General features: G+C 47.4%; 1 protein-coding gene across 1 annotated transcript in view; it reads right to left on the reverse strand.

Annotated features, from left to right (window-relative positions):
* The window catches only part of LOC124131362 (elongation factor-like GTPase 1), a 41736-nt gene that overhangs the window by 8011 nt on the left and 17913 nt on the right, over positions 1 to 15812 (reverse strand). Inside the window, exons 12-19 of the mRNA XM_046494599.2 lie at positions 15481 to 15603; positions 14799 to 14898; positions 14055 to 14185; positions 13615 to 13784; positions 12354 to 12504; positions 11543 to 11674; positions 5203 to 5350; positions 2504 to 3480 (exon numbers count right to left, since the gene is read on the reverse strand). Of these exons, the coding sequence (XP_046350555.2) occupies positions 2504 to 3480; positions 5203 to 5350; positions 11543 to 11674; positions 12354 to 12504; positions 13615 to 13784; positions 14055 to 14185; positions 14799 to 14898; positions 15481 to 15603 (1932 nt within the window). The remainder of the gene's footprint in view (positions 1 to 2503; positions 3481 to 5202; positions 5351 to 11542; positions 11675 to 12353; positions 12505 to 13614; positions 13785 to 14054; positions 14186 to 14798; positions 14899 to 15480; positions 15604 to 15812) is intronic.

The raw sequence follows: 15812 nt of genomic DNA on the forward strand, positions 1-15812 counted from the left end.
GGATGCCAGTGGGAGGGATGCCAGAGAGAAGGGTGCCAGTAAGAGGGGTGCCATTGGGAGGGATGCCAGAGAGAGGGATGCCAGCGAGAGGGATGCCAGTGGGAGGGATGCCAGAGAGAAGGGTGCCAGTAAGAGGGGTGCCATTGGGAGGGATGCCAGCGAGAGGGATGCCAGTGGGAGGGATGCCAGAGAGAAGGGTGCCAGTAAGAGGGGTGCCATTGGGAGGGATGCCAGAGAGAGGGGTGCCAGTGGGAGGGATGCCATTGGGAGGGATGCCAGAGAGAAGGGTGCCAGTGGGAAGCCAGATAGAGGGAAGCCAGTGGGAGGGATGCCAGAGAGAAGGGTGCCAGAGAGAGGGGTGCCAGCAAGAGGGGTGCCAGTGAGAGGGAAGCCAGTGGGAGGGATGCCCGAGAGAAGGGTGCCAGTAAGAGGGGTGCCATTGGGAGGGATGCCAGCGAGAGGGATGCCAGTGGGAGGGATGCCAGAGAGAAGGGTGCCAGTAAGAGGGGTGCCATTGGGAGGGATGCCAGTGGGAGGGATGCCAGAGAGAAGGGTGCGAGTGGCAAGCCAGATAGAGGGAAGCCAGTGGGAGGGATGCCAGCGAGAAGGGTGCCAGAGAGAGGGGTGCCAGCAAGAGGGGTGCCAGTGAGAGGGAAGCCAGTGGGAGGGATGCCCGAGAGAAGGGTGCCAGTAAGAGGGGTGCCATTGGGAGGGATGCCAGAGAGAGGGATGCCAGCGAGAGGGATGCCAGTGGGAGGGATGCCAGAGAGAAGGGTGCCAGTAAGAGGGGTGCCATTGGGAGGGATGCCAGAGAGAGGGATGCCAGCGAGAGGGATGCCAGTGGGAGGGATGCCAGAGAGAAGGGTGCCAGTGGGAAGCCAGATAGAGGGAAGCCAGTGGGAGGGATGCCAGAGAGAAGGGTGCCAGTGGGAAGCCAGATAGAGGGAAGCCAGTGGGAGGGATGCCAGAGAGAAGGGTGCCAGTAAGAGGGGTGCCATTGGGAGGGATGCCAGAGAGAGGGATGCCAGCGAGAGGGATGCCAGTGGGAGGGATGCCAGAGAGAGGGATGCCAGAGAGAGGGGTGCCAGTGGGAGGGATGCCAGAGAGAAGGGTGCCAGTAAGAGGGGTGCCATTGGGAGGGATGCCAGAGAGAGGGATGCCAGCGAGAGGGGTGCCAGTGGGAGGGATGCCAGAGAGAGGGATGCCAGAGAGAGGGATGCCAGAGAGAGGGGTGCCAGTGGGAAGCCAGATAGAGGGAAGCCAGTGGGAGGGATGCCAGAGAGAAGGGTGCCAGTAAGAGGGGTGCGATTGGGAGGGATGCCAGAGAGAGGGGTGCCAGCTAGAGGGGTGCCAGTGGGAGGGATGCCAGAGAGAAGGGTGCCAGTAAGAGGGGTGCCATTGGGAGGGATGCCAGAGAGAGGGGTGCCAGTGGGAGGGATGCCAGTAGGAGGGATGCCAGAGAGAGGGATGCCAGAGAGAGGGGTGCCAGCGGGAGGGGTGCCAGTGGGAGGGATGCCAGTGGGAGGGATGCCAGAGAGAGGGATGCCAGAGAGAGGGGTGCCAGCGGGAGGGGTGCCAGCGGGAGGGGTGCCAGAGAGAGGGATGCCAGCGAGGGGGGTGCCAGTGGGAGAGATGCCAGAGAGAGGGATGCCAGAGAGAAGGGTGCCAGCAAGAGGGGTGCCAGTTGGAGGGGTGCCATCGAGAGGGGTGCCAATGGGAGGGATGCCAGAGAGAAGGGTGCCAGCAAGAGGTATGCTAGTGGGAGGGATGTCAGTTGGTGAGATGCCAGTTGGTGAGATGCCAGTTGGAAGGATGCCAGTGGGAGGGATGCTAGTGGGAGGGAGGCCAGCAAGAGGGGTGCCAGTTGGTGGGATGCCAGCAAGAGGGGTGCCAGTTGGTGAGATGCCAGCAAGAGGGGTGCCAGTTGGTGAGATGCCAGCAAGAGGGGTGCCAGTTGGTGGGATGCCAGCAAGAGGTGTGCCAGTTGGTGAGATGCCAGCAAGAGGGGTGCCAGTTGGTGGGATACCTGTTGGTGGGATGCCAGTGGGAGGGATGCTAGTGGGAGGGATGCCAGCAAGAGGGATGCCAGTTGGTGGGAGGGATGCAAGCAAGGGGGATGCTAGTGGAAGGGATGCCAGCTGTAAGGATGCCAGAGAGAGGGGTGAGTTGTGAATTGTGTATTGACATTAGCTGAAGACTTGGGCTGGTCACCACCACTGACAGCATGTATGTGTTCACTGGAGACGAAGGAACACAGTGCAGCCCGTGAAGTACTGACGACTGTTTATAAGGATACACAAAATGCTACGTCTCAGACAATCTCACATGGAGAACATATTGGTGTAGGCATGGTAACGAGGATGTTTCAGTTGGAAAGAAATGACTGGTGATCTAAATTTTATTTTTTATCTCCAGTTAGAAATAAAATTATTTCATGCTGGATGTTGTACTGATGTGAGAGGGCCTGACAAGCAAGTGTGTATGTTCTTGTGCCTTAGCTTACCGAGCACCTCTGTTGTGGCCTGTATCGTGCACTTGTACATGGCGACTGACAGCCTCTGTGGCTGAGCCTGGTATGCCCGGCGGCACCCATCTCTCATGCAAGACATCAGCTGACCAGAGAAGGGACCAAATGCGACTTGCTTCTGTTTGGATACATGAGAATCCTCCTCAGTTGAATCACAGTCTAGAGTTTCATCACAGTCTACAGCAGTCCTTGACCTAGAATTGACCTTGACCTCCCCATTGACCTGAGGTTGAGCTGAACGCTTAGTCCTAGATTTTAACGAGGTACCCTCCACAGTGACATAGTCCCACTTCTTCACCACAAAACACACGCCCACCATTGGCTCATCACACAGTGGCCCTGACAACGTAGCCATCTGGAACCCATTGACTACAGAACTGTCAAAGTTCCGACACTGCATGGAGCTCGTGGATTTCTCTATACTGCTCCAAACTGACGGTCTCTGGTAGCCTGGAATTCGGTTCAACAAAATATTGGGTCCATTCCTGCGAGGTCCAAAACTCCACATCTGATCAACAGCATCCTTCCAGAAGTCTCCGGCATGTTCAAATTCCTTTTTCAACTTTGCCTTCAAATCATTCAATGCTTCAATCGTTGCCGTGTTCATCTTAACTTCATTTTCGCATTCTGATTTATCATTGATTCTTGCAGTTGTGTTCTGGTCGAGAGTTTTTATGATTGTTGGGTGGTTATTCAAGAGACAGGTAACTGATTCCGGGAGGGGTGCAGCACGTACATGAAGCACACATTTCCTGTTGGATGTATAAACTTCTATCAAACCTTCCTCCAATGCATCTTCCTCCTTTTTTTCACTCTCTCTTGTAACAACAGATTTGATTGGCTGGTTTTGGTCCTGAATAGCCTCATTGACCCTGTCAATTTTGGGGGGTTCAATTATTGTCTCTCGAAAAGGAACAATGGGAGCAGACGCAGACACTTCAACCTTGGCATATCTGAAAGAGATGGGAATTCATCTCAGAGGTCACGGTACTTGATATACATAGTCCCCAAGACAAACAACAGCTTCTACTCCAAGAATTCTCAGTTATATATGAAAAGTACGTCTAAATTGAAAATTATTAAAAAAATGCTTTTCGACACTATTTTCTCAGATGGAACTTTGAAGCACTCTTGATGAGTTATCTCCCCTTAACCATACATACTGGCTGCTGGTTGAGGCAGTGTCCCTATGATACTGAAACATTTCCAACAAACTCCTCGACTCCACTCAAACTCACAATCCCAACTATAGATTCCTGTTTTTTTCCAATTACTTCAGGAGGACAACAATATGAACAAGCATGAAATACTCACACCCCCCGCCAGTATGACATGTCCGGTTGTGTGCAATGCATAGTTCACAGGGCCTTTTTGTAATGGCCTAATTGCAGCACTAAAAAAAGTTATTACTGGTGTTGTTTTTCCATCTGCAGTTTATGATAGAATATGTCACTGTATTTGGAATGAGTAAGGATGAGACAAATGGACAAACAACTTCTTCTAACAACAATTAGGAGCGATGGTTTCGGTGAAGGTTCTAACACCGTTATCAAGCAAGTGAGTATGGTTGACAAGAATATATAGTGTTTATACAGTTGAGTAGGTTTAAGATCAGTTACACTGTTGTATTTGTAATGAGTTGTGTTTCTGCATGAAGTTAGTCAGTGAATGCAACAACTGTGTCCATGACGCTTTTGGAGGATCATACACTCAAGCAATGCAGAACTTACCAACAAGAGAGGAAATGTATTCAATACTGTGAGATGACATTATGTGCCAAGTTTGGTGAAGAAATATGATAGTTTTCAAGATCTGCTCCGGAAACAATGACTACCGCCATTTTCAGCCCAAGTTAAAGTCGTTGCCATGGAAACTCAAAAAAATTATTTTTTAAAATCCCAAACTATCAAAAGGCACCAGTCCACCACAAGATCTATCTATGTGCAAAGTTTGGTGAAGAAATATGGTACAGTTTTCAAGATCTGGTCCGGAAACAAGGACTACCGCCATTTTCAGTCTAAATCAAAGTCGTTGCCATGGAAACTCACCTTTTTATTTTTTTAAAATCCCAAACTATCAAAAGGCACCAGTTCACAACTAGACCTATCTATGCACCAAGTTTGGTGAGGAAATATGGTACGGTTTTCAAGATGTGCTCCGGAAACGAAAAGTGACGGACGCAAGGACGGCACCCATTCCTATATCCCCCTTCCACTTCGTGGCGGGGAATAATAAATGCAGGCCTACGCCCAAGTCAGCAGCATTCCAGCTACATCCCAATGGCCTGTACACACATATAATCACATATGGAACAGACAAACCTGTGGCATGATCAGTAATCTGTTTCATATGGTGTAATCACTTGATCACTGAAATACGTTCAAGTATTACTTTTGAAAAATAAAATGGCACAGAAAGATTTGTAGGATTTGTACCAATCAATGAGTTTGACCTTGCGGACATCGATATCCATCTGTGCATGACTGTCTCACCTCTCTTGTGGGGCGGTCGGGTAGCCTAGTGGTTAAAGCGTTTGCTCGTCACGTCAAAGACCCAGGTTCGATTCCCGACATGGGTACAATATGTGAAGCCCATTTCTGGTGTCCCCCGCTGTGATATTGCTGGAATATTGCTAAAAGCGGTGTAAAACCATATTCACTCACTCACTCACTCACCTCTCTTGTAAATCCTCGATACACCGGTGCAGATGCACCTCCCCCGCGGTGATGATGACATGCTCCCCGGTCTCCTGAACCAGGACTTGAACACATGGGTCAGCCTGGTTCAACAGCTTCAGACCCTGTATCACAGCTGCCATGTCACCTACAGCAGCACAATACACACGTCATGTCACCTACAGCAGCACAATACACATGTCATGTCACCTACAGCAGCACAATACACATGTCATGTCACCTACAGCAGCACAATACACATGTCATGTCACCTACAGCAGCACAATACTCATGTCACCTACAGCAGCACAATACACATGTCATGTCACCTACAGCAGCACAATACACATGTCATGTCACCTACAGCAGCACAATACACGCATACACAATACAAACGTCATGTCACCTACAGCAGCACAATACACATGTCATGTCACCTACAGCAGCACAATACACACGTCATGTCACCTACAGCAGCACAATACACACGTCATGTCACCTACAGCAGCACAATACACATGTCATGTCACCTACAGCAGCACAATACACATGTCATGTCACCTACTGCAGCACAATACACACGTCATGTCACCTACAGCAGCACAATACACATGGCATGTCACCTACAGCAGCACAATACACATGGCATGTCACCTACAGCAGCACAATACTCATGTCACCTACAGCAGCACAATACACATGTCATGTCACCTACAGCAGCACAATACACACGTCATGTCACCTACAGCAGCACAATACACACGTCATGTCACCTACAGCAGCACAATACACATGTCATGTCACCTACAGCAGCACAATACACATGTCATGTCACCTACAGCAGCACAATACACATGGCATGTCACCTACAGCAGCACAATACACATGGCATGTCACCTACAGCAACACAATACACACGTCATGTCACCTACAGCAGCACAATACACATGGCATGTCACCTACAGCAGCACAATACACATGTCATGTCACCTACAGCAGCACAATACACACGCCATGTCACCTACAGCAGCACAATACACATGTCATGTCACCTACAGCAGCACAATACACACGCCATGTCACCTACAGCAGCACAGCACAATACACACGCCATGTCACCTACAGCAGCACAATACACATGTCATGTCACCTACAGCAGCACAATACACACGCCATGTCACCTACAGCAGCACAGCACAATACACACGCCATGTCACCTACAGCAGCACAATACACATGTCATGTCACCTACAGCAGCACAATACACACGTCATGTCACCTACAGCAACACAATACTCATGTCATGTCACCTACAGCACAATACACATGTCATGTCACCTACAGCAGCACAATACACATGTCATGTCACCTACAGCAGCACAATACACACGTCATGTCACCTACAGCAGCACAATACACATGTCATGTCACCTACAGCAGCACAATACACACGTCATGTCACCTACAGCAGCACAATACACACGTCATGTCACCTACAGCAGCACAATACACACGCCATGTCACCTACAGCAGCACAATACACATGTCATGTCACCTACAGCAGCACAATACACATGTCATGTCACCTACAGCAGCACAGCACCATACACACGCCATGTCACCTACAGCAGCACAATACACACGTCATGTCACCTACAGCAGCACAATACACATGTCATGTCACCTACAGCAGCACAATACACATGTCATGTCACCTACAGCAGCACAATACACACGTCATGTCACCTACAGCAGCACAATACTCATGTCACCTACAGCAGCACAATACACATGTCATGTCACCTACAGCAGCACAATACACATGTCATGTCACCTACAGCAGCACAATACACGCATACACAATACACATGGCATGTCACCTACAGCAGCACAATACACATGTCATGTCACCTACAGCAGCACAATACTCATGTCACCTACAGCAGCACAATACACATGTCATGTCACCTGCAGCAGCACAATACACATGTCATGTCACCTACAGCAGCACAATACACGCATACACAATACACACGTCATGTCACCTACAGCAGCACAATACACATGTCATGTCACCTACAGCAGCACAATACACACGTCATGTCACCTACAGCAGCACAATACACACGTCATGTCACCTACAGCAGCACAATACACATGTCATGTCACCTACAGCAGCACAATACACATGTCATGTCACCTACTGCAGCACAATACACACGTCATGTCACCTACAGCAGCACAATACACATGGCATGTCACCTACAGCAGCACAATACACACGTCATGTCACCTACAGCAGCACAATACACATGGCATGTCACCTACAGCAGCACAATACTCATGTCACCTACAGCAGCACAATACACATGTCATGTCACCTACAGCAGCACAATACACACGTCATGTCACCTACAGCAGCACAATACACATGGCATGTCACCTACAGCAGCACAATACACACGTCATGTCACCTACAGCAGCACAATACACACGTCATGTCACCTACAGCAGCACAATACACATGTCATGTCACCTACAGCAGCACAATACACATGTCATGTCACCTACAGCAGCACAATACACATGGCATGTCACCTACAGCAGCACAATACACATGGCATGTCACCTACAGCAACACAATACACACGTCATGTCACCTACAGCAGCACAATACACATGGCATGTCACCTACAGCAGCACAATACACATGTCATGTCACCTACAGCAGCACAATACACACGCCATGTCACCTACAGCAGCACAGCACAATACACACGCCATGTCACCTACAGCAGCACAATACACATGTCATGTCACCTACAGCAGCACAATACACACGTCATGTCACCTACAGCAGCATAGCACAATACACACGCCATGTCACCTACAGCAGCACAATACACATGTCATGTCACCTACAGCAGCACAATACACACGTCATGTCACCTACAGCAACACAATACTCATGTCATGTCACCTACAGCAGCACAATACACATGTCATGTCACCTACAGCAGCACAATACACACGCCATGTCACCTACAGCAGCACAGCACAATACACACGCCATGTCACCTACAGCAGCACAATACACATGTCATGTCACCTACAGCAGCACAATACACACGCCATGTCACCTACAGCAGCACAGCACAATACACACGCCATGTCACCTACAGCAGCACAATACACATGTCATGTCACCTACAGCAGCACAATACACACGTCATGTCACCTACAGCAACACAATACTCATGTCATGTCACCTACAGCACAATACACATGTCATGTCACCTACAGCAGCACAATACACATGTCATGTCACCTACAGCAGCACAATACACACGTCATGTCACCTACAGCAGCACAATACACATGTCATGTCACCTACAGCAGCACAATACACACGTCATGTCACCTACAGCAGCACAATACACACGTCATGTCACCTACAGCAGCACAATACACACGCCATGTCACCTACAGCAGCACAATACACATGTCATGTCACCTACAGCAGCACAATACACATGTCATGTCACCTACAGCAGCACAGCACCATACACACGCCATGTCACCTACAGCAGCACAATACACACGTCATGTCACCTACAGCAGCACAATACACATGTCATGTCACCTACAGCAGCACAATACACATGTCATGTCACCTACAGCAGCACAATACACACGTCATGTCACCTACAGCAGCACAATACTCATGTCACCTACAGCAGCACAATACACATGTCATGTCACCTACAGCAGCACAATACACATGTCATGTCACCTACAGCAGCACAATACACGCATACACAATACACATGGCATGTCACCTACAGCAGCACAATACACATGTCATGTCACCTACAGCAGCACAATACTCATGTCACCTACAGCAGCACAATACACATGTCATGTCACCTACAGCAGCACAATACACATGTCATGTCACCTACAGCAGCACAATACACGCATACACAATACACACGTCATGTCACCTACAGCAGCACAATACACATGTCATGTCACCTACAGCAGCACAATACACACGTCATGTCACCTACAGCAGCACAATACACACGTCATGTCACCTACAGCAGCACAATACACATGTCATGTCACCTACAGCAGCACAATACACATGTCATGTCACCTACTGCAGCACAATACACACGTCATGTCACCTACAGCAGCACAATACACATGGCATGTCACCTACAGCAGCACAATACACACGTCATGTCACCTACAGCAGCACAATACACATGGCATGTCACCTACAGCAGCACAATACTCATGTCACCTACAGCAGCACAATACACATGTCATGTCACCTACAGCAGCACAATACACACGTCATGTCACCTACAGCAGCACAATACACATGGCATGTCACCTACAGCAGCACAATACACACGTCATGTCACCTACAGCAGCACAATACACACGTCATGTCACCTACAGCAGCACAATACACATGTCATGTCACCTACAGCAGCACAATACACATGTCATGTCACCTACAGCAGCACAATACACATGGCATGTCACCTACAGCAGCACAATACACATGGCATGTCACCTACAGCAACACAATACACACGTCATGTCACCTACAGCAGCACAATACACATGGCATGTCACCTACAGCAGCACAATACACATGTCATGTCACCTACAGCAGCACAATACACACGCCATGTCACCTACAGCAGCACAGCACAATACACACGCCATGTCACCTACAGCAGCACAATACACATGTCATGTCACCTACAGCAGCACAATACACACGTCATGTCACCTACAGCAGCATAGCACAATACACACGCCATGTCACCTACAGCAGCACAATACACATGTCATGTCACCTACAGCAGCACAATACACACGTGATGTCACCTACAGCAACACAATACTCATGTCATGTCACCTACAGCAGCACAATACACATGTCATGTCACCTACAGCAGCACAATACACATGTCATGTCACCTACAGCAGCACAATACACACGTCATGTCACCTACAGCAGCACAATACACATGTCATGTCACCTACAGCAGCACAATACACACGTCATGTCACCTACAGCAGCACAATACACACGTCATGTCACCTACAGCAGCACAATACACACGCCATGTCACCTACAGCAGCACAATACACATGTCATGTCACCTACAGCAGCACAATACACATGTCATGTCACCTACAGCAGCACAGCACAATACACACGCCATGTCACCTACAGCAGCACAATACACACGTCATGTCACCTACAGCAGCACAATACACATGTCATGTCACCTACAGCAGCACAATACACATGTCATGTCACCTACAGCAGCACAATACACACGCCATGTCACCTACAGCAGCACAGCACAATACACACGCCATGTCACCTACAGCAGCACAATACACATGTCATGTCACCTACAGCAGCACAATACACACGTCATGTCACCTACAGCAACACAATACTCATGTCATGTCACCTACAGCAGCACAATACACATGTCATGTCACCTACAGCAGCACAATACACATGTCATGTCACCTACAGCAGCACAATACACACGTCATGTCACCTACAGCAGCACAATACACATGTCATGTCACCTACAGCAGCACAATACACACGTCATGTCACCTACAGCAGCACAATACACACGTCATGTCACCTACAGCAGCACAATACACACGCCATGTCACCTACAGCAGCACAATACACATGTCATGTCACCTACAGCAGCACAATACACATGTCATGTCACCTACAGCAGCACAGCACAATACACACGCCATGTCACCTACAGCAGCACAATACACACGTCATGTCACCTACAGCAGCACAATACACATGTCATGTCACCTACAGCAGCACAATACACATGTCATGTCACCTACAGCAGCACAATACACACGTCATGTCACCTACAGCAACACAATACTCATGTCATGTCACCTACAGCAGCACAATACACATGTCATGTCACCTACAGCAGCACAATACACACGTCATGTCACCTACAGCAGCACAATACACATGTCATGTCACCTACAGATCCTAAAGACCCGGGCTAGAATAGGTCTTCAGTAACCAATGCTTGACGAACTCGTGACTATGCATGTCGCAAGAGGCGACTAACGGGATAGGGTGGTCAGGCTCACTGACTTTTGGTTGATACATGTTATCGTATCCCAACTGCATTGATCGATGCGCATGATATCAATTACTGTATTGACGATTATTTACAGACTGACGTCATATAGCTGGAATGTTTCTTTAATCCTAATGCCTCCTAGTTTCCCAGCAGTCAGAGCTGACCTGGGTGAGCTGGTTCAATGGCCACTCTGACGATGGGATCGGCATCAAAGAACATCTCTGTGAAGGAAGGGCAAGCCACGGTCGATGAAATGGTGCCGGACTTCAAGATGTGGTCATCCAATCCCCCAATACCTGCAACACAGATACCACCAACTTACATTTAATACCTGAAAATTTCATTATGGAGCCAAATGGATTTGAAATGTAAGTTTCAGAATAACTAAAACTAACCCCAAATCCACTAAATCTGAAACTTTGAGTTCAAGAAATGACATATGATATATGAATACTTAAGCCATGTTTCATGTTTATAGGCAGAGTTGCCTGATAGGCCTTGCATGACCTGTAGAGATTGAATGACCTAGAGTGTTGCCCGTAGGGGCCATGCATGACCTGTAACTACAGACTAACCTAGAATGTTGCCCGTAGGGGTCATGCATGACCTGTAACTACAGACTGACCTAGAATGTTGCCCGTAGGGGTCATGCATGACCTGTAACTACAGACTGACCTAGAATGTTGCCTGTGAGTGTCATGCATGGCCTGTAACTACAGACTGACCTAGAATATTGCCTGTGGGATCTATGCATGACCTGTGACTACAGACTGACCTAGAATGTTGGCTGTTGGGGCCATGCATGATCTGTAAATACAGACTGACCTAGAATGTTGCCTGTGAGTGTCATGCATGACCTGTAGCTACTGACTGACCTAGAATGTTGCCTGTGAGTGTCATGCATGACCTGTAGCTACTGACTGACCTAGAATGTTGCCTGTGATGGCCATGCATGACCTGTGACTACAGACTGACCTAGAATGTTGCCTGCAGGGATCTCCTCCATCTCTTCCAGCTCGCGTCCCATGAACAGGTAGAGATCCTGGACTGTAAACCTGGTGATGTGCTGGCTGCTGGACAGGTCTCGCACTGTCATCCCTGGGGTTATCTCCCCTTCAAGGTCGGGCTGCAACATTCACACAGCTATACTGTACTCAACACTAGAGGTTTCATCTGATATATTCTTGAACTGAGTTATGGAGACAACTGAAGGTACATCTTAAATGTATTTTCAGTGAAAAGAAATCAGTATTCCAAAAAAATGTGTGACTTTTATCATCCTCCATGATAATACAAGAGATAGTACAAATCAAAAAAGGGAATTCCTAAGAGGGTGTGAGTGAGTTGGGTTTAACGCCGCTTTTAACAGTATTCCAGTTATATCACGGCGTGTCAGCTTAATGTGGGAGAAAAGCCTGAAGCGATGCAGGTCTCAGACTTTTACCACTTCGGTGAAACCCACGAGCACAGATATGGTGCTGACAAACCTAGAAACATAATTGGGGAGAACCAGGATTCGAACCCACAATCATAGGTTTCTGGTGTGCCCAAGGGACGCAACTCTGCACAGCGAATTGCGGCACCTTAGATGACTGGGCCACCCGTGCCCCTAATTCCTAAGAGGAAAGTTAATATTAACCAATAGCATGAAGTGAACACAGACCATATAGCACAAGCTGAATCAGCTTAGTTCCATGCACTTCTGTTTGCTTGGAAGCAGATGCTTGCCTCTAGCTTAAGTCATTGAGAAAGTGACACACACTTCCTGCTTTTAAAACAGGCAACCCCATTTTTCATGGCAGCCAAATTGATAACTCTTGACCAAATGGAGGTGTCACCATTGATGGGAACAAACCAGTGAAGTTACAGATGGTCCAGAGGTTTCTAGAGGAGATGATGTTTACAGATGCTGCTGATGCTGCCACGGGACAAGCAGACAAGGACATAAACTCCTTTAACTTTCAGTTAGGTGAGACGAACAGTATTAAGCAAACCATCTACAACTATAAAAGCATGAGCATGTGGAACTGGAAGCAACCCCTATCACTGTTTGTTCGCGAATTCCTCAAACCTTGTAACTCAGGAAATACATACGCCTCATGCAGAACCACTTTGAAAGAGCCCCATGGCTCAAGTATGCTTCTTATTATGCAGTGCAAATAAAACATTCTACAATAACAAGGCCCGAAGGAGAAGAAATTCAAAATGCTGCGCAACTTGCTGCTGAGTTCTATACCTTGTCAAGCACCTTCTCTGGGTCATGTTTTGGCCCCAGGACATACAATGTGCAGCCTTTCTTCACTGTGCCACTGAACACGCGAGCAAAGGCGACGAACACATGTCCATCCAGATCACTTGATGCCTCGACGTCATCAATGGCTACACCATTTGTAGCAGCTTCTGGAACTACAAAATGGAAATCCTAATTGAAGGAAAATCAGTAAAATCAGATCTCTACTTAAAATGCACAAATACATTCACCATTACCTAAATAAATTTTGAGTTGCTTTTATACAAGTAAGTTTTACACGAGGAACCTGTTACAATGTCTACACCTAGATCTGACATTGGCACCAGACCATGGATCATATTAACTCTTTAGGCTGGCCCAGCATTAGTAACACACTCTCTCTGATAGCTCTAAATGGTCTCCAAAAATGAGATTAAATTGTCCACCTTCTTCCAACGGTGTGTCCGTTGTCTTCTCTGACTCCTCTGTGCTGCAGTCTTCGGCAGATGCCATCTTCTCTGCATGTCTTTTCCTCGCGATGTCTCTCCTTATCTGCAGCTCTTCCTCTGTCAGAGGTCTGAAATATTATAAGACATATGAAGTCGACCCTCATTATCTTAAACGCTGTTATCTCGAATGTAATGATATCTCGAACCTGTTCTCGGCCTTACTTTGTTTGTTGTTTAACGCCACACTCAGCAATATTCCAATTATATGACGGTGGTCTGTAAATAATCAAGTCTGGACCAAACAATCCAGTGATCCACATCATGAACATTGATTACACAATTGGGATACCATGACATGCATCAACCAAGTCAGCGAGCCTGACCACCCAATCCTGTTAATCACATCTTACCACAAGCATTGTCGCCTTTTACGGTCCCACTAGGTTCAAGATAACAGGGTTTGACTGTACAATGCCTTGTTTATTTAAGGCACGATAAAGTTAAGAGTTAACTCTCATATTCATAAAAGCACACAGAAATTATCATCTTCAGTGTGGCTACAAAAAAACCAACCTGGTTCTAGAAAATAATAATTAAAATTATATGATAAATCACTTGTGACTGTGTGGCGATGCGTGACTGTGTGTGACTGTGTATGATGGTACGTGACTGTGTGTGATGATGAGACAGTGTGTGACAACGTGACTGTGTGTGACTGTGTGTGACGATGGTGTGACTGACCTCTGTTTGTTGTGTGGCAGCTGCCGCCTCTCTACAGGGAACATCTTGGACACAAACACGATCACAGGAGTGTCTGTCGTCGGGTTACATGACAAGAAATCTGAACAGAGAAAGACGAGTTCTGTTGACATAATAACTACACAAAGTCCACTGCTGTATTGTGAGAACCACTGAATACCTTACACAGAAATAGTCAATATCAATATGTAGTTCACATAAAAGGGACCTCTCAGTATCAAGCTGAATCAATCTGGTCCACAAATTCAAATAAATATTCAACCAAGTCAAATATCTTACAATCCAAATAGAATGTCCCCGTAAAAAAAAAAGTACAACCACCATTCAGAGCTGTTAGAGTGACACAGTTAATAGACATGTACCACATAAACCAAGAAACCTATGACCTTGGCCCTGGAATGGCAAAGGGACACAACTGTGCACCTTTACCCACTAGCCACCCACTCTCTTCTGAGTGAATGTTGTGTGGTCCTGCTGTCTGCTATAATCCAGCTATATCAGAAAAGCCTAAACACAATCAGCGCACAATGGCGTACAAACAGCCAGGTCACAATCTGTTACCACCTTATTCTCAATGGTTTGGGGTAGATGGAGCTATTCGACCAAGTTATCTCCCCTTGCTGACTGACCACAGCTGGCCCTTGACTTTGTTCACACGACTCACGTGGCTTCAGATGTTGGGTCTGCTCTGGCAGGGAGTCAAATCTCTGTGAGTGGCTGCACATGAGTTTCTCCACTCGCTCCTCCGTCATCTGTAGCGGGGACGGCAGTGTGTCCACTACCACAGCTGCAACAGGGACATCAGTGCTACTCAGCAAGGAAGCACACTTGGTTTAAGCAGGTAAAATGATATCTAACCAGTTTCTGTGCAGTGTTGACAGTGAAGATGACATTGAAATGTCTTCTTTGAAATGCCCCACGTAAAATGTATCAACTCAAATGGACTGTTATGAAAACAAAATTTGTCAGACAAAAGACCATTATAAGATTAACTTC

The sequence above is a fragment of the Haliotis rufescens genome, unplaced genomic scaffold (genome assembly GCF_023055435.1).
Source record: "Haliotis rufescens isolate VD_foot unplaced genomic scaffold, xgHalRufe1.0.p SCAF_1, whole genome shotgun sequence".
NCBI classification, from domain to species: domain Eukaryota; kingdom Metazoa; phylum Mollusca; class Gastropoda; order Lepetellida; family Haliotidae; genus Haliotis; species Haliotis rufescens.